We start from the raw sequence: 27,026 nt of genomic DNA on the forward strand, positions 1-27,026 counted from the left end.
AGAGCAGTAAAGGGAAAAGCAGAGGGGACGGATTGCAGCCTTATAAGGACAAAGCTGCTCTTTTCCCAGGGTTTGGAGTTCCGACCTCCGGCATTCTGCCAAATGAAGCCTGGCTGTGTCTTGGCGACATCTAGAGGCCCCGGAGTGTAACTGCGAGCGGTGGACAGGAAATTATGTTGGCAGTCTTCGGGTGTCCTAGAATTATGCTGCTCATTAAAACCTTCCAGGATCATTAGATTAGAAATGCAGCTAAAACAATGTGGTGGTTCTCCAGGAACAGAGTTGGGCACCCTGCCTTCTTTATGCAGAAGAACCGCCATAGATCATTTCAATACAGATATGTTCAGTAAATTGACCGTATAGCCTACAGCTCAAGGGTACAGTTTAAAGACCATTTCAAATTTCCCCACATATTGGCATATTTCAGACATTTTTTCCCTTATAAACATACACAAAATACACTAAAGTTACAAAACAAACTTTAAAATACTTTTATAAAACATTTTTTAAAAATAAAAATGGGCCATTTTAAATATTCACAACCTTCACTTAGTGCTTGGGTAAATCACTTTTGACCAGAATGACTAAAGTTGTTGGGCAGCCGTTTCCAGATCTCTCCACAGATGTTCTGTTGGACTCTGGTCCGGACTATAACCAAGCCTCTTTCGGTCTTGGCGGTTTTGTTTCATGTTTTTGGCTTGTTGAAATATAACCCTTCACCACAGCCAGAGATCTTGGGCACTAATCATGGGCGTTCACCCATGATTACTCTTTATTTTTTTACTCTTCAACCTATTTATATCTATATTTTTTCTGTCCATCTTTTCCTTCAGAATGGCTAGTCTCTCATTTCCTGTTGCAGAAAAACATGCCCACATCATGATGCTGCCCCCACTGTGTTGAACCATAGGGATGGTATTAATGAGGAGATTTTCAGTGCTTGGTTTCATCCATACACACAATTAGGAACTGAGGTCAGGTTCAATTTTTCTTTCATCAGACCAGAGGATCCTGCTTCTTGTGGTTTGAGATTTGTTCAGGCACAGCCTCTAATGTTTCTTGTAGTGAACGTTGACTTTCATCTGAGGTGGAGTACTGAAATACATGATGAACTGAGACACCTCATCACCTCATATTGATTTGTGCCTTTCCTAATTGATCCCAATCAATTCTGCTAGAAACAGGTGGACTCCAGTGATGGAAGAAGAATGCAACAGTTTCATTTGAGTATCAACTGAGTATTTTAAAAACAAAGTGTCTGAATTGTGATATTAGTCTGACAACATTTTTTCTTTCATTAGTGTGGAGTATTTTATCTAGACAGAACCCATTTTAAGATGAATATGAAACTTGAAAGGGATTATCCATACTGTATATCACTATATATAGTACAAATATTACCAGTCTATTCAAAATATATTCTGTATGTCTCTCTCTCTCTCTCTCTCTCTCTATATATATATATATATATATATATATATATATATATATATATATATATATATATATATATATATATATAGATAGATAGATAGATAGATAGATAGATAGATAGATAGATAGATATAAAACTTGTATATCAATACACATGGTTCATAAACAGCTTAAGCCACTTACAAGAATTTTGCTGTCCTGTAATGTAGGTACTATCTCCCGATAGCTCTTAATTTTAGCACTGCAATAAAACGTAAGAAAAGGTGAAAGTTATATATTTTATCTATGAACCAACAAAAGTCCTTAATTTTCTAGTTGCACATTTACGTTGTTATATAAGTTACATTTTAAACGTGTCATCCACATGTCATATGACAATCCATGGCAGACGGTTAATTTTATACTTTTTTCAGTGGGGTCAGTGCCGTTAGATCTCGCTGATCTCAGATCATTTTTCGGCATCCTTTATGGTGGCGAATATTACCACATGTGCCAGAAGAACAGGTCCTAGATCAGTGTTATAACAGAGGACTGCCCGCCCTGCAGGACCGCCCCCAACAGCTGGGAAGGTTGATTTCCGTAAGCCTGTCATTCTTTTGCAGGAATAATAGGCAACATCAGAGTGGAAGAAAATGTAACGAACGAGATTAACTTCTCCTTCGTCATCTGTCTGATTGTAAGTTTCATACTTAAATGTTTACAGTTTATTTATCGCTTGTCCATGTGTTTAAACTACTTTTCTTTCGTTTTCAAAGTTTTGATACACTTTCTTTGAGGTAGCCCCTGTGCTAACTAATAACATCAGCTGTACGTGATTTTGATGAGGTAAATTAAAAAGTTACTAGAGTTTAGGTGCCGAGTTAACTGTAGTTTTGGACTATAGACCCCAACTAAGCATTTTCCGTTACAAACGCCCAAGTAGCTCATTTAAAATGCGATAAAATATTCTCTTTAGTGCTAAATTTAAGGTGAACTCGGGCTTGTAATTCGTGCAGACGTGGGTTTAGTGATTTAGGTGAAATACAGAGTGGGCCACACAACCAAAGTATTTCATTTGCAACACTCTAACTAGTTCGTTTAGTGAGTGCAGGAGCAACTTTCTGTCTTTCTCCTCAAGTCTGATAACTTTCTCTCTGAACACGTCCGAGTAACAGTAGCTGTCGCCTGTTGCATTGAAATCCAAACAGGCGTAATTACGTACAGATGGACCAGACCATTACAGCACTGATCAGGGGTGTTTCTGCAGTCCACCTGGGCTTGGTGAACATACTTTATAAAGTAGGGATTATGGGGCCCTGGACTACTGGCTACCTGTGCATAGCGCAAATACTGATCCTGTATGTTTGTGTGTGTAAAGAGAAATCGTTCGTTTCATTTAAGTGAATACAAGCATACAATGGGTATGCCTAACAAATCAAAGATAATATAGACATAAACCTTGTCTGATTTTGTCTATTTTTATAAAACCATACATATTTTTATAGAGGTGTACAATCGTCAACACGTCTTGAAGATGGCCTCCAACTCCTCTGACCCATACATCTTCTCATCTGATACACTTCCCTCTGACCCACGGTTCTTGCCACCATTGGCTAATGGGCAGCTGGGATGGAGAGTGTTTGAGAAAACCATGCATATGGGTGGAGTCTATAATGGAGAGGGAGGAGCCTGTCACCGGGCCGATATACCATGTCCACTCGCAGTCTGGATGAGCACAGAGGAGGAAGGAAAACACACGTACATTTTGGACACTCATACTGGTACGCACAGTGATTCATCTCTTATATCCACGCCGCTCTGCCCGTCCAGGCCTTCCGCTTATCTTAGTAGCTTAGCTTAGCCTTAAATAACCACTACAAAAATAACCAGCATGTGTCATCCGTCCACAGTGTTTGATGAAGTACCACCCTCATCTTTGTTCTGTAGGTATATTCACTCACACCATACTTACCTCTTCTCTGGAGGCATCTCAGCTGTTTTATGCTCACCGGCAACACCCAAACCTACTGGTCATGGAGGTGCACCTACAACGGCGAATGACCACTGAGGAACCCATCACAGTAATGCTCGACAGTTCTTTTACACCACACAGTGATGACATCACCTTCCAAAGTGCTCCCGACTATAAAGGGGGGAGGTGTGTTTGAGCCCAGCATGTAGGCTTTCACGTTTACTATTTACGTTCACTAAAATTAAGCTGTTTGTTTATTTATTTTTACAACAGGCATATCTATGGGCACACTATATTCCCGGAGGTCCCTGGAGGGCCTTGTCCCAGTGTGCACCTTATCTGGACCCCTGTGACCTCCACCGTTGCTCTTCTGCCTGACCAAGGCCAGTGTGACTGGAGCTTCCTGGTAGCAGTGGCGGAGAGCAGGGAGAGTGCCGAGTCCTGTTTCGACACTGGCCTGGTGCTGGTGGAGCGTGGTGACCTGCAGTCTTCCCATTCGACGGCATGGGCGGAGCTATGGCTAGGAAGCAGTGTGGAGCTGGAGGGGCGGGGACATCTGAATCGAGCCCTGATTGGCTGCATGTTCTACATTCTCAGTGCATTCCCCTCACAGTCAGAGCCAGCCATCCAGTTTGGGGGAGTCAGCCCTGGAGGGTTGTCTAATGGGGGACAGGGACAGGACTACTGGGGACATGTGTTCTGGGACCAGGTAAAATTCATAGCATGCAGACAAGAAATTAGATAGCAAATCATAACATTATGTTTATATTATTCTAATCAAATCATGCTTTAAAAGAATGGACATTGGCAGCAGTTCATCTACCTGATCTCACTCCACCGCTCACTGGAAGACAAATACTCCATGTTTTCAATGGGCAGTCAGACTGTGAGACTGCAGGAATGTCACATACTTTCTACAGAGACAGAGTGTTTTTACAGGATGTTTGGACAGGTGTCTCAGGCAAACTGTTATTTATTTGCAGCAGATGAAAGTGGTGGAGTCATGTTCCCAGTTTCAATTACACGTGTGTCCTGCACCCTGGCCCTTAAGAAACGTTGAGGAATGGAGTTGTGTGCCTTTTTGCTTTTTGTGTATTAGTGAAACTTTATTTCAACTTTTGGGGTCTTTATTTCCCTGTCTACTGCTTTAGGACTTATGGATCTATCCCAATATTGCCCTGTTTTACCCAAACCTGGCCAGAGCTGTGCTGGACTACAGAGTGAGGACGTCGGACGGCGCCAGAGCAAACGCCCAGCAGCAGGGTTACAAGGTACGAGGCAGAGTGGCTGTTCTGTGAGTGTAAATACTACTTTGATTTGTGTGTTACATTAACTTATGGTATTATGTTTCATGTAGCACAAGTCTGCGTGTTTGTGTGTGTGTGTGTGTGTATATATGCACATATCTTGACGAGCTCATTGTTGTATTGCCAGGGCCTGAAGTTCCCATGGGAGAGTGCTGTATCTGGTCATGAAATGTGTCCAGTGGATATTTATGGAAAGCAGGAGATCCATGTTAACGGAGATGTAACTCTTGCCTTCAGGCTCTACCTCTACCTAACACAGGTGCTAAATCACACTGCTTGTCTGCCCCTGCCCCAACCTGTGTGGGTCACTCTTAAATCATTCACCGTGTTCCTCTTTTTGCCCCGTGGAAGGACCTTGCGGTCTTCAGAGAGGGCGGTGGCAGTGAACTGGTGTGGAACATAGCTGATTATTGGGTGTCCCGAGTAACCTGGAACCCCAATGACAAGCAATACCATGTTAAGGGTAAGTGATGTTATTGAAAAGATGAGTGTGTAGGGTCTGTGAGTGTTGTGTGTAGGGTCTGTGAGGGTCTGTGTGTAGGGTCTGTGAGGGTCTGTGTGTAGGGTCTGTGAGGGTCTGTGTGTAGGGTCTGTGAGTGTTGTGTGTAGGGTAGGGATGCACCGAAAATTCGGCCACCGAAATACTTTCATCACCGAAACAACACAGCCGAAACAATGTGTTGTGATGACGCAAGCAAAAATCGCCTGCACGTGTTTATTTGGATAAAGCTAGCAAAAAAGTTTTCCAGTGATGGCGCCAAGGAAAAGGACATTACACCAAAAATTATGGAACTCGTTGCCTTAGACGATCAGCCGTTCTCTGTCGTAGGGATTTCGTAGGCTAATAGAGCACATTGAGCCCCGTTATGTTTTGCTGAGCAGACGACATTTCTCAGAAGCGTGTTTACCTGAGCTGTTTAATGTTGTTGCAACTCACGTCACGTTTTTATGAGAGAATTTATATTTATCTTTCAGGTCAGTCGGTTATAATTAAATTTAACTCGTATAAAATACATATATTTCTCCTCTCAGATAAAAACGGTCTGGAAGCGAGTTCAATTTAATTAGTGGTCGGCCATTGTCAGCGTTATCGCCGTTAACGGCCCACCACTAATTTTATTTTATAATATGCATTACTGTAATGTCAGTGCTAAATACATATTTTCAAATCAAATTTTGTAGTTGATTTATTCTTTGAATAGCAATGCTTTGATTTTAGTGAGGTTAGCCATAAATCCAATGTTACTAATAATTGGCATAATGTATTTCGGTGTTTCGGTTTTCGGCTTTCGGCCTTGGTTTCCTCATTTTCGGTTTTCGGTTTCGGCTAAGAATTTTCATTTCGGTGCATCCCTAGTGTAGGGTATGTGAGGGTCTGTGTGTAGGGTCTGTGAGTGTTGTGTGTAGGGTCTGTGTGTAGGGTCTGTGAGTGTTGTGTGTAGGGTCTGTGTAAGTGTATATAAATGTGATTGTGATTGTCACAGTGTGATGGTATTGTGATTGTCTCTCAGGAGTGATGCCTCCTGATGAGTATTACTACAATGTTGACAACTCGGTGTACACAAACTCTGTGGCCAAATACAGGTGTGTTCTGTGGTGCATTTGTTCAAGCCTCTGCTTGTTTGTATTCAAACTGATTTCCTTAGACTTCAGTCATTTTAAGTCTTGAGAACTCTCTCTCTCTCTCTCTCTTTTCTCTCTCTCTCTCACACCACCTGCTCCTGGCATGTTAGATTCTTCTCTTCCACACTTCACATTGAACTTTGTTCTCCTAAAGCAAGAGCATGTATGTGAAAACACCAGTCTTATCTGTATAGTCTCTCTCTCTCTCTCTTTCTCTCAGTCTGCTGTTTGCCGTGGAGTTAGCTAAGCTGCTACAGCATCCGGCACCCTCGGAGTGGCAGGACGTGGCTGATAAACTCAAAATTCCATTTGACCCAGAACTAAAATACCACCCAGAGTTTGATGGTTACAAAAGGGGTGAGACATTTGTCTTATGTTAACACTGCAAAAATAAGGAATTTTGGATTTTCTTGCTATTTTATAATGTTAAGGTCAAAAGAAATCTGCTTGTTACAATTATTTTGAATGCTATTCTGGGCATAGTCATAATAACACAATGATCAGGTTTAAATGATCACTTCTCTCTCATTTAAGATGATCTTAACACTACAATGCTTTTGGTAAATGGGGCCATAATCTGTTTGTGTTTACCTAATAGAGAGTCCAGTAAAGCAGGCAGATACAGTGTTGCTAGGATACCCACTAGGTCTCCCCATGACCCGAGAGGTTAGACGGAATGATCTGGAATGTTATGAGTCTGTCACTGACCCACACGGTCCTGCTATGACCTGGGTAAGCATACAAAAGGATAAACCATTCTCCACCTTGCGGGGTTTGCTCTCAGCAGAGCTGGGCTGATCGGATCTGTATCCAGAACAAATCTGCTGGATGTCTCGGTGGAAATTCAGGGAGCAGAAATGTGTTTAGGTGTGTGTATGCATGTTTGTGTGTGTGAAAGAGAGAGGGATTCTGTGTAATCATGTAGAACGTGTCTCTGCCATTGCTAGAGCATGTTTGCGGTGGGTTGGTTGGAGCTTGGTGAAGCTGAGAAAGCACAACAGCTTCTGAGGAAGTGCTTCAAGAATATCCAGGGACCCTTCCAGGTACAGTTTTACCTGCCTCTCCCTCCCCCACCCTGTGTGTGTGTGTGTGTGTGTGTGTGTGTGTGTGTGTGTGTGTGTGTGTGTGTGTGTGTGTGTGTGTGTGTGTGTGTCCGTCCGTCTCTCTCTCTCATGAAATTATGCCCCACATGCACATTCTCTAAGATCCATGACTAATACAAGTGTATATATGCAGGTATGGAGTGAGTCTTCCGATGGCTCTGGAGCAGTGAACTTCCTCACTGGTATGGGTGGATTTTTGCAGGCAGTGCTGTTTGGGTACACTGGCTTCAGGTGAGGGCCCATGTAACTGGCTTTTCACACACTTGTGCATAGCACACCATACCAGTATTAACACAGGCACACACACACCTCATGTCACACATTTTGCATATACAGGTATGAGAAAACCATACATAACCAACCATAATCAGTTTGTGAAGTTGCATATTACAGCTATGTCCATGTGTACCTCATTAGACTCTTTATTGTGCTCTGTAGGGTGCAAAGGGACAGTCTAAACTTCGCCCCACTGTTACCTGATGACGTGACTGTGCTCAGTGTGAAAGGTGTGAGTTACCTTGGGAACAAGATGGATTGGGTGGTGAAGAAACAGGAAGTCCGCATCGTAGTGAGGAAGCAGTCAAAGGATTGTGGGATTGATGAGCCTTGTCCTCTAGAGATTGTCTTGAGCTCAGGAAACATAATCCCTCTTACACCAGGTCAGCAACAGTACAACAGTACTCTCTTATATCTTAACCACCCAGAAAAAATGCCAGTTTCACATCAAAGAACTATTAACTAAAGTGGTTTATTTACCTTTCGCCAGCATTTTCACATCTGCACTATCCTATACAATTAAGGGCATGCATTTTAACGTGTGTAACTTGATCAGACTGCACAGAAACATTTATTTACAGAGAAATATATATTTAATATATTTATATGTTTTAAATATATGTGTGCTTCTACAGGGGAGGTGGTGATGTTTCCATGGCAACCTGGCAAAATCCAAAAACAAAATTCTAGTTCCTACTGCTGGTTTCTCTGATCAAGCGATCACAAATGACAAAGAAATCTCATTACATTATATTTCAATGCATCAAATGATTCTTTGAGATAAACGGCTGTTCAAACTGATTTATGTTGAAAATGTTGAACATGAACAAATGTTTTTTTTGTTTTGTTTTTGATTAATGAATGTTATAAAAATTATTTTTTGCTAAATAAAATAAATACATATCAAGCAATACAGTTTGGAGTGGTGAGTCGATTTACAGTCCGAAAAGCATTAAGTGTATGTATCTAAAACAAATACGAGCCTGAATTCGCCCCCCAAATGGACATAAAAGTCCCAAAAGTACAACAGCACAGTGCTCGCGCGTGATCCCGTTCGGCGCTGCGCGCGCGCGCCATTTCGTGTTACGTCGTGTTCTTTCGGTAATTTCCGCCGTGTCTCCTTCCTGTGTTGATCCGTCCTGCATAAAGAAAGTTGGAAGCCATTGCCTACCTATTGTGTTTCGGAATTATATTAAAACGTTCTCCTCAAAGGAGTAGATAACCTGGCGTTTTCGCTGGAGTCGCGGTTATGTGTATATAATAACGTCTCCGTCGGTGCGTGGCCGCGCTAGCTCGGCGGGCTCGTCCGGTTCCTCTCGGATATATTCGGCTGCAGTCGTGGAGCGTGTGGAAATGGACGAGACTGAACCGGCAACGAAGGGGCTCGAATTAGCCGAAGCCTCGGAAAACACGACTGCAGGACGGGTGGAGGATGAGGAGGAGGAGGAGGGGGTGGAGGACTCGGATACCGAATCGGAGGCCGAAGTCACCACGATGGCTGTGATGGGAGCGGCGAACATGGACCTCGCCGAGTCGCTCCCGAACCCGCACGGCGCCCGAGCGGCGTTCGCAGGTCTGTTCGTGTCTCCCGCCCTCCGCATCTCTCTCCCTCTCCCCCCCCCCTCTCTCTATAAAGGAGGGCGAGTCGAGAAGTTTAACAAAATGAAAGAACATGTCTAGCCGTGGATAAAAGGCATGAACCAGTAAAACGGTGAATAAATGAATCCGTCCGGCTGTTTCCTCACATGTCCAGCAGCGCAGTGTCACACCTGTACAGGTACAAGACTCGAGACCCCCAGGTCTCCAACTCAGAGGAGAGGTGTGGAGCCTTGAGTCAAGAGCCTGGGATCTGGACACAGTCTTGGCGCTATGGGATAGTAACTCAATGGTTTAAACATGAATTTCTCATTCTATTTTTTATTAACAAGCCTTTGAGCCTTAGTTATAGGAAACGAAACGTTTAACCTTTAAACAGCCTGGTGTGGGAAATGAAAGCTGAAAAATAAATAGCTTTTCCCCTGCTTGACTTAAATAACACATGTTTAAAGAAATGTTTGATATATGGTATATTTTGGATTTTATAAGCTATCTTCCGGTTTTTCTAAATTGCCAAAACACATTTCTTGAAACCACCCATCCATTTCTCCAAACTGTAAACACAAAACCCAGATTTCAAACTATATGAACAAAACCGCAGACTCTTTCTGCAAAAACAAATGATTGCCTCGAAACAGTTCAAATAGTGCTCAAAACCAAACAATGTTGTCGGATCAGACCCCAGGTCAATCAAAATGAAACCTACTGCACAATTATTATTATTTATATATATATATATATATATATATATATATATATATATATATGTGTGTGTGTGTGTGAATCAAAGTGCATACAGTAGCCTATGTACATATCTACAGCATGTTGATGTGCTGGGTCAGGCCACTGGACTTGATCTACATCACAGGACATAATCTTCCTGGCCAGGCAGCGTGGGAAAAAACTCCGGATCCACGCTTGAGTCATACTGTAAACATGTACATAATGGGGGAAAAACCAATTACCGGTTCTCCTCTCTGAATTTTGGGACTGTGGAGGACACAGTGAATCTGTTTACATTTGGCTGAACTCAAAGTCCCACTTTTCTCATTGTCAACCTGTGGACAAGAATATATTGGTTTCTTCACATTAGTCACACGTGTGATCAAATTTATGTTGCTTTCTGTTAAATTGAGACATTTCTTGCTACATGTGCTTACCATTATGCACCCCAAGTGCATGCAAAATGTGTTTTAGCATGTGAAGATATGTTCGTAATTTGTGCAACTAGCTTAAAAGGGTGAGCATTTCAATAAATGAGTTCAGGGCACTGTTCACACAACAGGGTTTTAGAGCTTTAACGATTGAGGAAAAACAGAGGTATAAAAAACATGTTCCTTATTCCCCGGTCATCATCTAGACACATGAAACCCACAGGTCCAAACCTCCAGAGCTGCTGGATCCTCTGTGCCGTACCCTCCCTGCCTTCGTCCGCGTGGACGTTTCTTAGCTGCGTGCGCTGGGTTCATTATTTTGTGCCCTGGATATTAAAGAACTGGTGTTTCCATCAGCTCTCCTGCTCCCCCAACTCCCTCATTACAACCTGCACGATGCTTCATGCTCAGGCTGACGGAGAATAACTTCAACCACGTCATACAGCCAGATCCTCAGTACAGACCGAATGTACATGAATAATAACATGATTGAGTGAAGGCACATCTCATGGTGCGTGTTGTTTGAGTACACCAGCAGTGATCTGAGGAGCTTTGGTCTGATCTGATGGAGATATGTCCTGTGTCTCTTCACAGAGGTGACCACAGTTACGGTGGGGGGTGTGCAGACTGCAGACGACGGCGTGTTCTCCACGTCCGTGGCGACAGCCACCTCCATCCCTGAACATGTGCTTGTGAGTGTTATGGGTGCTTTCAGCAAAGTCTCGGAAAACTGTCCCTCTTGTTATATTGAATCGACACCATTGATCGACTGCATCACATCCAGAGCGATCAATAGGGTTGGAGCTTGCTGCGTTTGCGGGACTAAAGAGGCGGGCCGTGTGTCTCTCTCTGCCGCGTGTGGTGTGTGTGTGTAGACGGGTAGAACCACCCTGCAGATCGGGGACGGTCTCAGCACGCAGAAGGCCACCCTGATCGTAGTGCACACAGACGGGAACATAGTGGACGCCACAGGTCTGAAAGGAGCAGCTGCTCCCATGACTCCAGGTGGGGGTGGAGGGGTGGGTGGGGGTGGGTGGGGGTGGAGGGGTGGGGGTGGGTGGGGGTGGAGTGGTGGCTGGGGGTGGGTGGGGGTGAGGGGTGAGTGGGGGTGAGGGGTGGGTGGGGGTGGAGGGGTGGCTGGGGGTGAGGGGTGGGTGGGGGTGAGGGGTGAGTGGGGGTGGAGGGGTGGGTGGGGGTGGAGGGGTGGGGGGGTGAGGGGGGGTGAGGGGTGGGTGGGGGTGGAGGGGTGGGTGGGGGTGAGGGGTGGGTGGGGGTGGAGGGGTGGGGGGTGAGGGGGGGTGAGGGGTGGGTGGGGGTGGAGGGGTGGGTGGGGGTGAGGGGTGAGTGGGGGTGGAGGGGTGGGTGGGGGTGAGGGGTGGCTGGGGGTGAGGTGGGGGTGAGGGGTGAGTGGGGGTGAGGGGTGAGTGGGGGTGAGTGGGGGTGGAGGGGTGAGTGGGGGTGGAGGGGTGGCTGGGGGTGAGGTGGGGGTGAGGGGTGAGTGGGGGTGAGGGGTGGGTGGGGGTGTTTAATGTGTGCAGTAGAACATGTCTTTGTAGCACCTGTATATACTGTATACAGATATGGGACCAGGGGCAACTATTATATATATTAAAAAAAGATCAAATAATCATCCAAACAACATCTTAATTATTGTATTGTCCTAATTATTATTTTTGAGGTAATATTTATTGATGAAAGTCTAGAGCCACAAGTTTTATCATTTAATTGCTGTTGTTATGGTGAAAGCGCTTCCCTCCCTTAATTGCTTAAGACTTGTAAACTCATTTGACCTTTTGACCCCCTTTCTAGGGCCTCAGATGCCGTCGACCCCGCTGACGGTCAGCCATGAGAAAGATGTGTCCAAGTATAACTGGGATCCATCCGTGTATGACAATGAATTGCCAGTTCGCTGCAGGAACACCAGCGGGATGCTCTACAAAAACAGACTGGGTTCAGGTAGCCTCTGCCCACTAGGGGGCACCAAAGCGTTATCGACTGCAGTGGCAGTTTCGCGAACCATTTACCCGAACCTATTGCTATCTGTGTGGATGCGTTAATGCACCGCGCTGTTCACAATGTTATCTGAGCGTGAGTTTCCAAAATGTTTGCACACGTTGCTCTCAGGGGGCAAAGGTCACTGCATCAAACACAACGGCAAGTGGTACACTCCCACGGAGTTCGAGGGCCTTGCTGGGAGGGCCAGCAGTAAGGACTGGAAGAGGAGCATCCGCTACGCTGGCCGGCCTCTGCAGTGCCTCATCCAGGTCAGCACCGCGCTCGGGCCACACCTCGCCCTCCTCGCTCGGGCCCGGCCCGAAAAGCGGCAGTAGTTTAGAAGTTTGGTTTGTCTTTGGAAATAGAGGAGCAAAGGTGCTGGATGTGAGGATGTGAGTGTGATGGTGTGTGTGGTGGGTTCCACAGGAGCGCATCCTCAACCCCCACGCTGCGTCCTGTACCTGCGCGGCCTGCTGTGATGACCCAACCATGGTGAGTACATGGGGGGGTGATGTGTCTCACTCCACGCCTCATTTAGGGAGCCTTAAGGGGGACCAAGGATGGTGGGACAGGGACACTGGCCCCTCCGGCCTCCCCCTAGAACCTCCACAGACTAGGACTGAGCTGTAGAGCAGTACAGTGCACTAGGACTGAGCTGTAGAGCAGTACAGTGCACTAGGACTGAGCTGTAGAGCAGTACAGTGCACTAGGACTGAGCTGTAGAGCAGTACAGTGCACTAGGACTGAGCTGTAGAGCAGTACAGTGCACTAGGACTGAGCTGTAGAGCAGTACAGTGCACTAGGACTGAGCTGTAGAGCAGTACAGTGCACTAGGACTGAGCTGTAGAGCAGTACAGTGCACTAGGACTGAGCTGTAGAGCAGTACAGTGCACTAGGACTGTGACTGAAAACCACAGGCTCTAAAATCCCCAGATTCTAAGAGCTAATTCAGGCCGGAAGCTCCTTGGCATGTACATTAAACGTTTCTCAGATCTTTTAGAAGATGGGGCTTCAGGCCAACACCAGGTGGTAGTAGTGGCCCAGCCAGGCTTTGTCTGTCCATTCTGGTCTGTATAGACTCACCACCGTCTTCTTTTTCTCTGTCCTCCCATTCAGAGCAAGGACGGTGCGTTTGGAGGAGACAGCATATCAATGGTAAAGACGTCGTTTTGCAGTCGGACATCTCCGCGCTTGCTGCTTTGCGCTCGGTGCCGACGGTGTCTGACGGCCGTCCGCTCCTCCTCCCACAGAGCGGCCCCGTGCGACTCTTCGTCCCCTACAAGAGGCGCAAGAAAGAGAGCGAGCCTCCGGGCTCCCCGGACAAGAAGGAAGCGCCGCCGGCCAAGAGCATCGCGCTGGCCCCGGGGGCCACATGTGAGTGTGATCCTGGGGCTGCTCTCTCGTGACGTCACACCGTCACCCCCCCCAGCATCAGACACACGCACACGCACACACACACACACACACACACACACACACACACTTACACACACACACACACACACACACACACACACACACTTACACACACACACACACACACACTTACACACACGCGCACACACACACACACACACGCACACACACACACACACACACACACGCACACACACACACACACACACGGAGGCTTATTCTCTTTGTGCTGTGGAAGCCACCGGATTTTTTTGCCATGGTCGGGGTTCTGATCGTCTTTGCACAACTTTGGAGCCCCTGATAGTCTGCAGTAGATATCTGGTTTGATTGGAGGGAGGGAAGAATGCAAGTGGAGTTTGTCTGTTTTGCTTGTTTATGTTGACCTGTGTTGGTACGGGTGGGAACAGAGGTCAGTCGGTGTCGTAGCCTCTGGCCAGAGAGACGCACTGAATCCTGTCAATTCAATTAGGGAATAAAAGACCTCCTGCAATTCTTGTGTCACCCGTGAGTGTTGACGTAAGCCGCTACACCTCCCCACCCCGCCTGTGTTCTCTAAGCAAGGAAGTGTCCTTCAGAAACAACTGCCCAAAGTAGCCGGCCCACCTGTGTGCAGAACCGATGTACAAGCTTGCTCACTGTTGCATCTGTGTCTGTCTGCAGTCACGGTAACCCCATCAGGTCAGCTCACCACGACGGGCACGCTGACCTTCGACCGAACGGCCGCGGGAGACGCGACCGCCATCATCTCGGACGGTCCTGCCCCGCCGGACGTCTTCGGCAGCACGGCAGGTGGGTGATGTCCACTTTTCCACACGCACGCATGCAAATGTGCACCTCCCCCGACAACGCTTTCCCATTAAAGGAAGAGTGCGGAGAGAAGAGTCCTGCCTCTGGGGCCGTTCTTCCTCTGCGGCCACCACCACCACGCACTGCTCTCCGTACAGCATTCTGACATCAGCAATGAAATGAGTAATAATTGAACAATGATTGTGTGATGGATCGGTGTGCTGGTTCCTCAGGATGTGACTTTAGCTCGTCCTCGTAATGATGGGCAATGCGGCCGAATATTACAGACAAATAACTGGAGCGCGTTTGCAGAAGGGCCTGCAGCTGAACTTCTCCACACACGTCCTTCTCCACACACGTCCTTCTCCACATGCCCCCCCCCCCCCGCCCCCAACTCCCAGTGACACGTTTGACATGACCTGATTCTGAGGGCCCTTCACACAGCTTTTTCCTACTAGAGCTCCACCATGGAGAGGCAGTTACAGCACCAATGCACTCTTGTGCACTCTCGAATGGACCAGGCGTCTCTCAGGCATCTGAGCCAGCTCCATTTCCCAGACTCCTGCCTTTTTGCTTTGCAGTGTAGAGACTATAGCTGCCAGGTGTCCAGACAAAGAAACCTGGTTAAATACCCAAGAGCAGTTTTGCTGTGGGACTGGGTATATAACTAATGAACGCATTATTGTATTATTGTGTGAATCACCACAGGGAGAAAGCACATTATTTGGCATTACAATGTGCTAGTATTAGTCACGTGACTGATAGTAATTGCTAATAATGTTTAATAATTGCTTACCAAATAACCCTTTGTTTTTACTTCAGAATTGTATATGGCAGGTACTACAGTTCTGTAAAACATCTTGTAGACTGAGTAAAGAAAGATTTGTTGTATACTCATCATTAATCAAATGTAGCTCTGCTTGAGTTAGGTGTGACTGACAGGCAGATTAGATCTACAGACCATGTGCAAAGGATGATGGCAGGCGAATCACACATCATTATGCTTTCTCTGGATTTGAATCACGTTCCCCACTGATTCAATTTCCATGGGCCACTTTGTCCAGGTGGTCACCTGTAAAACATTGTCAACAAATATGAATGTTTCTGGATGTAGATGATCAGATCGACTTGTGTCTGCTGCTGCCTTCACCCACGCCTGAAACGGTCTACCTTCAGTCTCAGCAGTCCACAGATCTGCAGGGGAGCCTCAGAAGATCCCCTCTGCCCTAAAGGTGGTGTACTGCCTTTTGGGCTTGGTCTGTAGTTGTTGTGCTGCCTTTGTTTTGGGCTTGGTCTTCACTCAAATGGCGTTGCTCTGACCCCCTGCCTTGCCCTGCCTCCTCCTTCAGATTGGTGTCACCTGCTCTCAGCTGCCTTCGTGCCTCTACACGGCAGACTGTAATGCAGCACCCTGTACAGCAGCAGACTGTAACGCAGCACCCTGTACAGCAGCACCCTGTACAGCAGCAGACTGTATCGCAGCAGACTGTAACACAGCAGACTGTAACGCACTAGACTGTAACGCAGCAGACTGTAATGCTGACCCTTCCATATACAAGTAAAAAGATGGAAGCGGGCTGGATCGTGTGCTTGCGTTTGGCTGCTGTGGTCACTGTAGCTAACATGGCTGCAGCACAAATCAGGACACGCAGGGTCCAGCTGCTACTGCCTCACACTCCAGTTTATCCCAAAGTGATTTAGATCACGTCAGGCACCCTGAACAGATTATAGGGAGACAGAGTCTCACTGTGATGCATTTTTCAAAACTCAGACCACAAAATGATTTTTTTAAGCAAGATGAATGTTTTCCCCGTGAAGGGGTTTGACTGAGGTAGTGCCCTGCTTTGTGAAGCATGGCTGAATGCTGTCCTGTAGTGTGTGCTTCACAGTCAAGAGCAGAGGGTCACACAGCTGCCATGATACACACTTACAGTTAATCTGCTCATAAATTAGTTTTTTTGCTAGAAAGCACATTGCTTGAGAGTGTAGGCCAACACCTGTGTGTGTGTGTGTGTGTGTTGGGGTCACTTTTATTTGTCCCTTGTCTCACGGGGACCCTGTGTACCTTTGCCTGAAGACTGGAGCGTGACAGATAGTGGTGGGTAAAATTATGCTAGGATATTTTCTATTAATTTCAGCTTCTCCCATATGGATAGCGGAACGGCTAACATCTGACATTATCAGTTCTAACCCATAACCACTTCTTGCTCAGGAGCAGTTTTCAGGGGCAATGTCATGGTCCAGTGGTAGGGAACTGGTCTTGTGACCAGAGGGTCGTGGGTTCGATTCTCAGGCCTGAGGCTATGACTGAGGTGCCCTTGAGCAAGACACCTAACCCCAACTGCTCCCCGGGCGCCGGGCTACAGCTGCACACCGCTCTGGGCATGTGTGCACCACAGCCCCCTAGTAATCACTAGTGTGTGTGTGTGTGTGTGTGTGTATGTGTGTGTGTGTATGTGTGTGTGTGTGTGTGTGTGTGTGTGTGTATGTGTGTGTGTGTGTGTGTGTGTATGTGTGTGTGTGTGTGTATGTGTGTGTATGTGTGTGTATGTGTGTGTGTGTGTGTGTGTGTGTGTGTGTGTGTGTTCTAACTGCACAGATGGGTAAATGCAGAGGACAAATTTCAATTACGGTGACAAATTAACAATTGACAAATAGGGCACATTTCATTTCATTTCAATGTTAGGCCTGGACAACCTGCTCACAACAACTGAAGCCTCTTGTGAAGACCAAAACACAGGAAGGGCTCCTCTCTCTATGTGTAGATTAGAACACACGTGCCACATATAGTGCACATATTGATTACAGAGTTTGACTCTCATTTCTCAGCTGATGTTTTTTTTTGTATGTCCGTGAGGTGGTGAGCTCTGGTCTGTAGATGCCCGAGTTGTGTCTGTATCTGAAGATGTAGGTCAACGTCAAAGCCCGCAACATTCATCACGAATAGGTAGCCCATTTTCTGCAGTCTTGGTTATGGGAGCATCTGGTGAACAGGTTCTGGATATGTAATTGAAGCATACAATTTCACTTCCCAACTCCTGTGTGTCTAAATGACCTTTAATTATAGCAGACATCCACGTCAATGGAGCTGTGTGCCCAAGCTTCTTTCAGAGAGAGTTGTAAGCACAGGCATAGAATAATGCAGGCACCTACTGCACCATGCTGTGGACATCATTAATCACTGGGCTAAGCCAGGCAGGCCAGTGCTTCGTGTCAGACGACTTACAGGAGACCAGGACCGAATGAAAACGAGGACCAGCTCGTCGTCCTCGAGGGCCGTGTTGGACGGCGCTTCTCTGTGCGAAGACAGAGAAGTCGTTTCTGTAGGTCACACAGCTACAGGGCACTCCGTAATGAATTATGTTGTGGTTTGAGAAGATGAATTGCTGACAAGGGAAAGTCCCCACACCCCCACACTCCACCCCCACACTCACGCCACTCTGATTTGTTTGAGCAGGTGTGGAGTGAAGATCTATCCTGTGTGAGGTTTTGCCCTTGGGCAAGTAAACCAAGAAGAGCAGAAATCCGGATTGGGGATAAATCAGGGCCTATTTAGGGTTGAGCCTTTTGACCAGTCATCCTCACCCAGCCTTCAACACCCGACCACGGTGCAGCTTGTAGGCCGAACAGGTGTCTGCTACTGCTGCTACATCTCAGCTCTCCTCCTCGTGTTTCTGCTTCTCCTCAGTGCTGGCCACGCTGCCAGCCCTGGCCGTCCTCCCTCAGCAGGCCGTGGTGCAGCCCAAAGCGGTGGAGGTGGGCGGAGCGGAGGTGGGCGGAGCGGAGGCGGGCGAGCAGCGCTCCACCTGGATCTACCTGGAGGAGACGGCCAATGCGCTGCTCCACACCGTGCAGCAGCTCCGGGCCCTCATCGCCCAGGCCAAGCAGGCCAGCCAGGGAGGCGTGGAGAAGAGCGCCTGCTGCAGGAAGGACGTAAGTACTGCACGGGGAGCGGGCTGTGCTGATCCAGGATCAGCCTCTTATCTACCCACAACTCTGACCTTCCACCAGGGCAGGTGAACATGAGCGTGCCCCCGGACATCCAGTTTGACTTGCCCATATAGCTGGTGTTCCAGAAACAATAGTTCAGTATGCCCCTTCATGGAGTTCTTCATCTGGTAGTGCTGAAGTTTTGTGTTTCATGCAACCGACCAAACTTGCAAAAGGTTGCCATCATGCTCTGAACCCCCCAGTCCTTTTCTGCTGCTCAGTATGTGCCAAATCCTTCATTAAACGGTCATTAGAGTGACCCCGACTGCTTGAAGGAAAGAGCTCAAGACAAGGCCATTATAGTGAACTATTATTCTTACACCTTTAGCAAGTGCATTTGTTGATTTATCATTATTATTATTAATGATGAATATTAATCTGAAAACTCATTAAAATTAATAATGACTATCAAAGACCAGTATAAACACGAGGAAAGGGTCGTTTTGTGTGCTTTGACTACTGCAGATGATGTCAGACAGACAAAATGATGTGAGAATATTCCTAAACTCATGAGTCAAAGTCAAAGTCAAATTTATTTATATAGTGCTTTTCACAACACGTTATCACAAAGCAGCTTTACAATAGTATGGGTCCAGATCCCTAATGAGCAAGCCAAAGGCGATAGTGGCAAGGAAAAACTCCCTATGATGGTGAGAATTAGGAACAAACCTCGGGAGGACCAAGACTCAAAAGGGAACCCAATCGTCTTGCAATCATGCAAAAAGATAGACAATACAGACTGAGTGTGTGGACATCAATATAACCACCAATGATTTAAACATACATAGCTCACGTGCCAGTGATTAGCATGTGGTTCCGGCAGGCTAATATATAGCAGCATAACTAAAGGGAGGGGTTCAGAGGTGACCACAGGCATGAGGGCTCACTGAGACATTGCTTTCCAGTCAAGTCATTGTCACAATTAGAGTGATGCCATGACACAACTGGATGACAGCATCAACATCTCAGATTACCAGAAATCTCAATGTCTGGGAGCCCCCGAGCCTCAAACCTTACAAGGGGATTATTAACTGAAGGCTTGATTAAATAGGTGAGTCTTAAGGCTAGATTTAAAGATTGGAACTGATTCAGAATCTCAGATTGGAGCTGGAAGGCTATTCCATAATTGAGGGGCTTTAAAGGAGAAAGCTCTGCCTCCGGCTGTAGTCTTACAAATTTTGGAACTAGGAGAAATCCAGCATTTTAGGAGCACAAAGGGCAAGATGGGTTGTAGTAAGCAATAAGTTCACTCAGATATTGTGGGGCAAGACCATTTAACACCTTATAGGTTAACAGAAGAATTTTAAATTCAATTCAATATTTAATCGGAAGCCAGTGTAATGCCACAAGATTGGGACTAATATGATCAAATTTTCTAGCCTTAGTTAGGACTCTAGCTGCAGCATTTTGTACAAGTTGTAGCTTCTTTATGGATTGTTTAGAGCATCCAATTAGAAGACTATTACTGTAGTCCAGGGTTTCTCAAACTGTGGGGCGCGCCTCACTAGTGGGGCGCATGGGTATTGCAGGTGGGGCGCAAGCAATTGGAAGAAATGAACCTTTTTAAGCCTGCCGTTTTAATGCCTGTTCGTTTTGCATAAGCCCCAGACAAATTACGTTCGCCACCCCCCATTTGTATTTTATTACCATTGTGTTTGGGTGATATGGGACAGGTGGGGCATGGAATTTCCCTTTCTTCTGAGGTGGGGAATGATAGAAAAAGTTTGAGAACCACTGCTGTAGTCCAATCTTGACGAGACAAAAGCATGGACCAGCTTCTCTGCATCAGCTAATGAAAGTAAGTGTCTCAGCTTAGCGATTACGTAGATGGAAAAAGGCAGCCTTAGTGACATTGCATATATGTGTGTCAAATGAAAGATCTGAATCAATAGTAACACCTAAGCTTTTCGTGGTAGATTTAGGTGTTATTGAAAAACCATCTAGGGTAAGGGGAATATCAGCCCAATTGCTTCTAGCAGCTTTAGGCCCAAGAATCAGCACCTCATCCTTATCGGAATTTAGTTGAAGAAAATTAGACGCCATCCAGTTTTTAATGTCCTGGACGCAGTTCTCAATCTTGAGAGTAATAGTGATATCATCCGGATTCGATGATATATACAACTGAGTATCATCTGCGTAGCAATGGAAGCTAATACCATGCCTACGAATGCCCATTGGTAACATATATAATGAGAATAATATGGGGCCCAGTACAGATCCTTGTGGGACACCATATTTTAACTTAGAATGCTCTGAGCATTCGTACTACTACACTACTACACAATGATTACTACTACAAACGATCTGTCAGGTAGGACCTGAACCAGAAGAGTGCTTGATCTCTTATGCGAATGACGCACTGTCTCCAGCCTATTAAGTAGAATATTATGATCAATGGTGTCAAAAGCAGCACTGAGGTATGAGAAAATAAATGTGTCCTTTATCAGAGGATATTAAGAGATCGTTTAGTACTTTAGTGAGTGCCATTTCAGTGCTGTGATGGGGTTTAAATCCAGACTGAAATAACTCTTGACATGTTCTGTCTGTAAGAAGGAAGAGAGTTGTGAAGAATGAGTGAAGTGTTGGGCGCTAGACTTTGATGATGTGAGAATATTCCTAATTAGAATGTCTGTTACAGTCAGCCTGTTGGAAAGACAAAATGGCCAACTGTTAATGTGGAAGAAACTACATCCCATTCAGAAAAGTGCAGAAAGTATTCTTAAACTAGTGTACCCAGAGACGCCGTGTGATCAGTGCTAAGAATTTGAAGGTGATGCTTAACCATGGAATTTCCCCTCCGCATCACCTTTTAATGGGTCTCTCATCACTACGTGAGCTAATCATCACTTTTTAGTGGCTCTCTCATCACTACGTGAGCTAATCATCACCTTTTAGTGGGTCTGTCATCACTCAGTGGGATAATCATACGTTTTTCTCCTTCAGCCTTTTCCGAGCCAGTTGTCACTTGATGATGACCCTGAAGGGAAGATTACTGAAATTATCATCAAGGCAAGTGGGCGTACTTCAATCTCTCACTCTCTCTATCACTCTCACTCTCTCTCTCTGTCTATCTCTCACCCGTCTTCCCCACGTACCATCTCCCTCATATGCATTTAGTTAATTTATTCTCTTCCCAATTTCTTTCAACCCAGTTTTCCTAAACCAAGAGTGTGTGTGTGTGTGTGTGTGTGTGTGCACGCGTGTGCGCGTGCATGTGCATGAGTGTATTTGCGTGAATTTGGGCTACCACCAGTCTAGTCCTGATATACTGCAGCTGTAAACCCACTCAGTGGTTATAAATGTAGGATGTGCTCCTGTGAAGTTCCATAAGACGAGCGTCTCGTCACAGCTGTGTGGTTCCTTTTTTATTGACACTCCATGGGGCTCGTTTGATGTATTTCTGAGGTCCTGCAGTGCGGCTGACTGCTTTACTTGACTATAGCGGTGGAGTCTGCGTATGTTTTTGCATAGCCTTCATTAGTTCTGTCACTTAGCCACCATTATACAGACATATTATACATTATATATACATTATATATATAACACATATTATACATTATATCAGACTACAAAGGGCAGAACACTTAAATGTGAAATGAATTAAAATGGAATCACTTTGCAGTAATCGCATTACTTTTAACAGCAGGTTATTTGTTTTATGTAAAATTAAAAACAAACATTTTCTGTTTTGATTTTCTATGTTAAGTTACAAGCCCCACAGTTGGAATTCAATACAGTAAAAGTCAGTGCTCCTTTCAGTACTGAGATTCCTTTTGTTTTTCGATTCTTTGTGTGTCCATCTTTATTTTTGATGAGTCCACCTCAGTCTTCCCCAACAGGAGGGGTGCCAGACCAGTACACTCTGCACAGAGATGTTCTGCCATTCTTCAGAGACCCTTTTTTTCTACTGCTCTTTGGTGGAGGGGCTGTGTTGCACAACCTTTCATTTTAAAACATCTCAAAGGTCAAAAACATCTCCTCAAGTGAGGAGGCAGGAGAGAGATTTCACTTTTTTCTTCTTTAGAAACTCTTGTGGGATTTTAGAGGTGAGCTATGGATCATCGACATGCTGGAATATTCCTCCTTTCTGAGCTCCTGCCGACCGGGACTCGTGGTCGGCCAGTATAAATGTATAAATGTCATCTTCCTATCTGTGGCATCAGACACATTTCACAAGGACACCCTCTACAGGTTCAGTTAGTTCTACTGTAGCTTGTTCTCATAATTCCTGTTGCATTGTGATTCGACTGATTTTAATTGGTGAAGGTTTGCTGTTCAAAGGTCATTTAATAACAATGAGTATGCAGTTGTGTTCATTGGAAAACACAGGTGTACAATCATCACAGGTTTTCTAACTTGTGTTGCGGTCATCACTTTTGTTGTATTGAGTTCCTACTTTGGGGCCTGTATTTTCAGTGTCATCTTTCCAAAGTATTCATTGTTGATTACACATAAGAGAAAACACTCTAGTCATCACCTTTTGTAATGATTGAATTATTGAAGAGGTGATACAGTTTTGAATCATTTGACATTTCAGTGATATTGCACAGGGGCATGCTCACTTATGTTGCATACTGTACATTTAACATTTAGATCAGTATGAATAAACTGTATGTAAAACTAACAAATTAATTAACATTTTTGTTAATAGTCTTCAGTGCTGCCCATGAATGAATAGGTTAAGATGAGCACTTGGAGACAGGCAGGACTTCCACACTGTAGAGGTTACCATGGTGAAAGGAGGGAAAGAGCCGTGTATGGTTTGCTCGTCTTTACAAGTGCCATAAATAACAGTAATGAAGGGCACCTTAAACATAAAGCGTTACTGCTGTGGACTCTGCTCAGAATCGCCACTGACATCTGGATTCTGTTTGATTTAGTTAACAAGGTCATATGTCCAGAATTCTTCATCCGTTCTACTTGATTCATTTTGGAAAAGTGATGTTCAGCATTAAAGATGAAGCCCAAATCATTACATTTAATTACTTGTTATTTACTGCAAATGTTGGCAGTGTTGTGTAACTGCACCAAGGGGAAAAAGCACTGAATATGGACTCAGGATATGGCCAAAACACCAAATGATACAAAATAGATATGGTGAGTGTGTGGTGTTAAATGATGTGGGCGGAGTTGGATGTCAGAGATCGAACCACTTAACAAATTGCCTACAGATTGAGCAAAAGAAATCACAGTTGAAAAATGAAAATGTTTATCTATGCCAGCTTTGAATTGCCTATGGCCTATTTGAATTGCCTAGTTGTGTAAATCCTTATGTTGTACAAACGCGACCTTTTGTTCTTCACACACAGGCAGTCTGTGTGCGTTTGTAGCTGAAGCAGGTCATTCTCTCAGTCCCTCGGGTGTAGCTGTCCAGATATCTGACTGGCCCACACTACTGCTACATTATAAAACTGTATTTTTAGCATTGCCTTTCATTTCCAGAACTTGGGAATATCTATTCCATCTGTTGTCTCGTACAGTTAAGCCGTTTGCACTGTTCTTTGCAGCACACCTGTGTGAACTGTGGCCGTGAAGCCTCCTGTGAATGTGCAGGCTGCCATAAAGTTCATTACTGCTCCAGCTTCTGCCAGAAGAAGGTGAGCGCCCCCTCTGGGGAATCCAAGAACTGTCGCCTGTGTCGCTAAATCCTGCCTGGCTGTTTAGCCTTGTGGCATATCTCTGTGGTCCTGGGCTATAGAACAGTGGCTTAATGGAACATGTGTTTAAACTGCATTCAGTTGATTAGACTGGAATAAGAAACTTGTAGATTATTAAGGAATAAGGAATTAAAGAGTAAGCACATTTGTTTGTGTAGTATATGGCCCATACAGAATTTTTTGTATGGTAACTTGGTTTACTGGTGACTAAGAAATTAGTGTTTGATGGTCTTCATCAATACATTCTCACATTGCATCCATGTGTTCTAGCATTGTAAAACACTAAACAGTTATATGTTTGCCCTGCATGCATCGAGAACGTTTGTGTGTGGTTCTGCTGGTTGGGTTCATTCTTCTCCAATGTCTCTGGCCAGGACTGGAAGGATCACCAGCACAGCTGTTCTCAGCCCAGCGGAGGTGTGGTCACACACGAGGAGGCACACATGGCAAGCCTGGACACAGAGAAGGTCAAAGCCTAGCCCCCGCCACCGCAGGTCACGCGTCACACGACACGTGCGCCGGCCGGATCCCAACGCACCGACCTGTTTCCGTTTGCCGACGAACTGACGTGCACGAGAGTGTGCGATTGTGTGAGTGAGTGTGCGAATGTGTGAGTGAGTGTGTGTGATTGTGTGAGTGTGTGTGTAAAGCGAGAGATTGAAGCAGCAGGAAAGTAAACATAGTAAAAGATGGATGGATGTTTACTCTTGGGTATGGATGTTTACCCTTGGGTATGGATGTTTACCCTTGGGTATGACTCCACCTGCACTGGGAAAGCTGACTCAGATGTGGGTAAAGCTGTTTTTGCTTTGATGGTCGCGGATGTTTTGAGAGGTCTCTTCAAACCCAGGAGTCAGTGCGGCTTACGGCCCCGTCTGAGATCCTCTATGGACAGTGGCCTTTCAGACTCTTTCCCCTCTGCAGTGTAACAACAGCTAAACATCGATAGTTACCATCTATTTTAATAAATGAAGACTTCATAAACATTACTGGACAAAATGGGAACTTTGCTGATGAATTTGTTCAAATAGAATTTGACTTAATATCTTAGAATTTTTTTTAAGGTCAGGGACTTATTATAAAACAACTGTGCAACAGGACACCCCCTCCCCCCAAACCTCCCCAGTCCGAACAGTCATAACCATATAAATATAATACACATTTTGACTTCCATAAAACCAGGTCATATGAATAAAATGAAATGACCAGAGAGGAAAATAAGTAAGGTTATTGTTTCCATGTTCTCAGCAAAGATATTCAAAGGCTGTTCAGTGGTAAGACGCATCCTGATAGACCCACTGTGTTCAGATCTCTCCAATATGACATGGGACTGGAGAATCTTGATTTAGTGAATGCATGTCGGTGGAATAGGACCTTTCCATTTAAACAAAGATGATTGATTTTAAAAGTTAGCGGTCTTGGCGAAATCATGCAAGTGAAACACATCATCTCATGCTCATCTCAAGTCCAGCAGTGCGGAGCAGCAATTAAATCCAGACCTAAAAATGTATTGATGTCATCCTAATCACCCAAATTAAAATGTCAGGGATGAATATTAGACGTTCATACTGACGAGCACGGATTATGGCTGTAGCTTCACAGGCTCCCAGCATGTTGCACTGTTCACCCTATGGACACGTTTCTCCTTTTGAAATGCTTCTTTTTCTCAGGCATCATGATTTGTGCAGTTAGCCTGAATAGAATCAGTATTTGTACCGACTGTGACGTTGATTTTATTACTGACATACTTCTGTAACTGGTGGACTTTCATTGGGTTTATTGTCCCAAGACTGTGAATGTGTGAACTGTATTAAACAGATGCACAGACCATTTAAGACCTATGATTATGTCACTATCACAAACTACCAAACATAAGGAAGTGTGACTCGTACAATCCTAAAAAATACGAAGTATAAAATATGAAGAAAACATGGACTACTGCAAATCATCATCATCGTTTCCTGCATTAGAACAGAGAATGAGCACTTTATCAACACGCAAAGCTTTGAGGATATTTCATTATTCTTGAGCATTCATCTGAAGGTTTCCCATCAACCCACACCAGTCATCAAAAGGACAGAGAATCCATGCCTGGTTTCTACAAGCATTCTGTCCTAATTTACGATTGTTTCTCATGTGCTGTATCCCTGCTGTCTTGTTAGGAGTTCAGCCTCTAAATCAGTATCAGTCTGGGAAACTGCACCTGTTCCAGCTAGCTGCATAAAATAATAAAACACAAACAACCACATTAGTGTCGTGGATTTTACTTACACGGTTGGTCTAAGACATGCGAGGCAGTGCTAATTGCCTTCCCACATCTTGTCCAAGACTTGAGTGAGACTCTCTCAGTGCCGAGACCCTGTGACTGCCTACCCGCTCTGCAGCACGAGCTAGTGTGTCTGTGGTGGTACTGGTAGGAAGCAGCAGTGTTGGTGAACAAGGCAGAACTGGGCTTGCTTTAGGGAACACTGACCTTGCTTCCACAGGCCAGCTACTCTCCTGAACACCATGTTCCCATAGAGATGGCACTATACTGACGTCACATATTGGAATCGAGCAGATATCAGCAATATATATATACTGGATCGCATGTTAGTGAAGACATTTTTAAAGAAGCTGACCTGATACTATCATAAATCCAGCCTGAAAAGAACTCGGCAGGGTTCTAACAGCTGTTAGTTTGAGCACAGTGTATTCACCGCTAAAGAGTTTAACTGTAGCATTTACTTCCCATTAAT

General features: G+C 45.2%; 2 protein-coding genes across 3 annotated transcripts; both read left to right on the top strand.

The window, feature by feature from the left end:
* The first annotated feature begins 1,979 nt into the window (after positions 1–1,979).
* pgghg (protein-glucosylgalactosylhydroxylysine glucosidase) lies at positions 1,980–8,605 on the top strand. Its single transcript, XM_076990918.1, has 14 exons — positions 1,980–2,110; positions 2,919–3,194; positions 3,361–3,571; positions 3,659–4,094; positions 4,537–4,656; positions 4,820–4,951; positions 5,044–5,155; positions 6,204–6,276; positions 6,536–6,672; positions 6,914–7,047; positions 7,263–7,358; positions 7,552–7,649; positions 7,857–8,077; positions 8,330–8,605. The coding sequence occupies exons 2-14, from the start codon at positions 2,948–2,950 to the stop codon at positions 8,404–8,406; spliced, it is 2,094 nt and encodes a 697-aa protein (XP_076847033.1). The 5' UTR covers positions 1,980–2,110; positions 2,919–2,947; the 3' UTR covers positions 8,407–8,605.
* Positions 8,606–8,770: 165 nt separating this feature from the next.
* On the top strand, positions 8,771–26,118 carry deaf1 (DEAF1 transcription factor). Of its 2 annotated transcripts, none has more exons than XM_076990920.1 (13): positions 8,771–9,267; positions 11,039–11,136; positions 11,320–11,416; positions 12,254–12,400; positions 12,569–12,708; positions 12,866–12,931; positions 13,556–13,594; positions 13,690–13,813; positions 14,516–14,644; positions 18,330–18,574; positions 21,575–21,640; positions 24,139–24,228; positions 24,663–26,118. In XM_076990920.1, exons 1-13 carry the CDS (start codon positions 9,048–9,050, stop codon positions 24,765–24,767), a joined length of 1,566 nt encoding a protein of 521 aa, XP_076847035.1. In that variant the 5' UTR covers positions 8,771–9,047; the 3' UTR covers positions 24,768–26,118. The 2 variants fall into 2 exon arrangements, with proteins under 2 accessions (XP_076847035.1, XP_076847034.1); XM_076990919.1 differs by having other exon boundaries at positions 8,773–9,267; positions 11,320–11,449.
* Positions 26,119–27,026: the final 908 nt, after the last annotated feature.

This window comes from Brachyhypopomus gauderio, unplaced genomic scaffold, assembly GCF_052324685.1.
Source record: "Brachyhypopomus gauderio isolate BG-103 unplaced genomic scaffold, BGAUD_0.2 sc79, whole genome shotgun sequence".
Classification (NCBI taxonomy): Eukaryota; Metazoa; Chordata; class Actinopteri; order Gymnotiformes; family Hypopomidae; genus Brachyhypopomus; species Brachyhypopomus gauderio.

Coding starts and splice junctions, on each gene's coding strand:
- pgghg (XM_076990918.1), top strand. CDS start 2,948: ATGGCCTCCAACTCCTCTGACCCATACATCTTCTCATCTGATACACTT. Junction 4,095..4,536: donor GACATGTGTTCTGGGACCAG/GTAAAATTCATA, acceptor CTACTGCTTTAG/GACTTATGGATCTATCCCAA. Junction 6,277..6,535: donor AACTCTGTGGCCAAATACAG/GTGTGTTCTGTG, acceptor TCTTTCTCTCAG/TCTGCTGTTTGCCGTGGAGT.
- deaf1 (XM_076990919.1), top strand. CDS start 9,048: ATGGACGAGACTGAACCGGCAACGAAGGGGCTCGAATTAGCCGAAGCC. Junction 11,450..12,253: donor AGCTGCTCCCATGACTCCAG/GTGGGGGTGGAG, acceptor CCCCCTTTCTAG/GGCCTCAGATGCCGTCGACC. Junction 24,229..24,662: donor CCAGCTTCTGCCAGAAGAAG/GTGAGCGCCCCC, acceptor GTCTCTGGCCAG/GACTGGAAGGATCACCAGCA.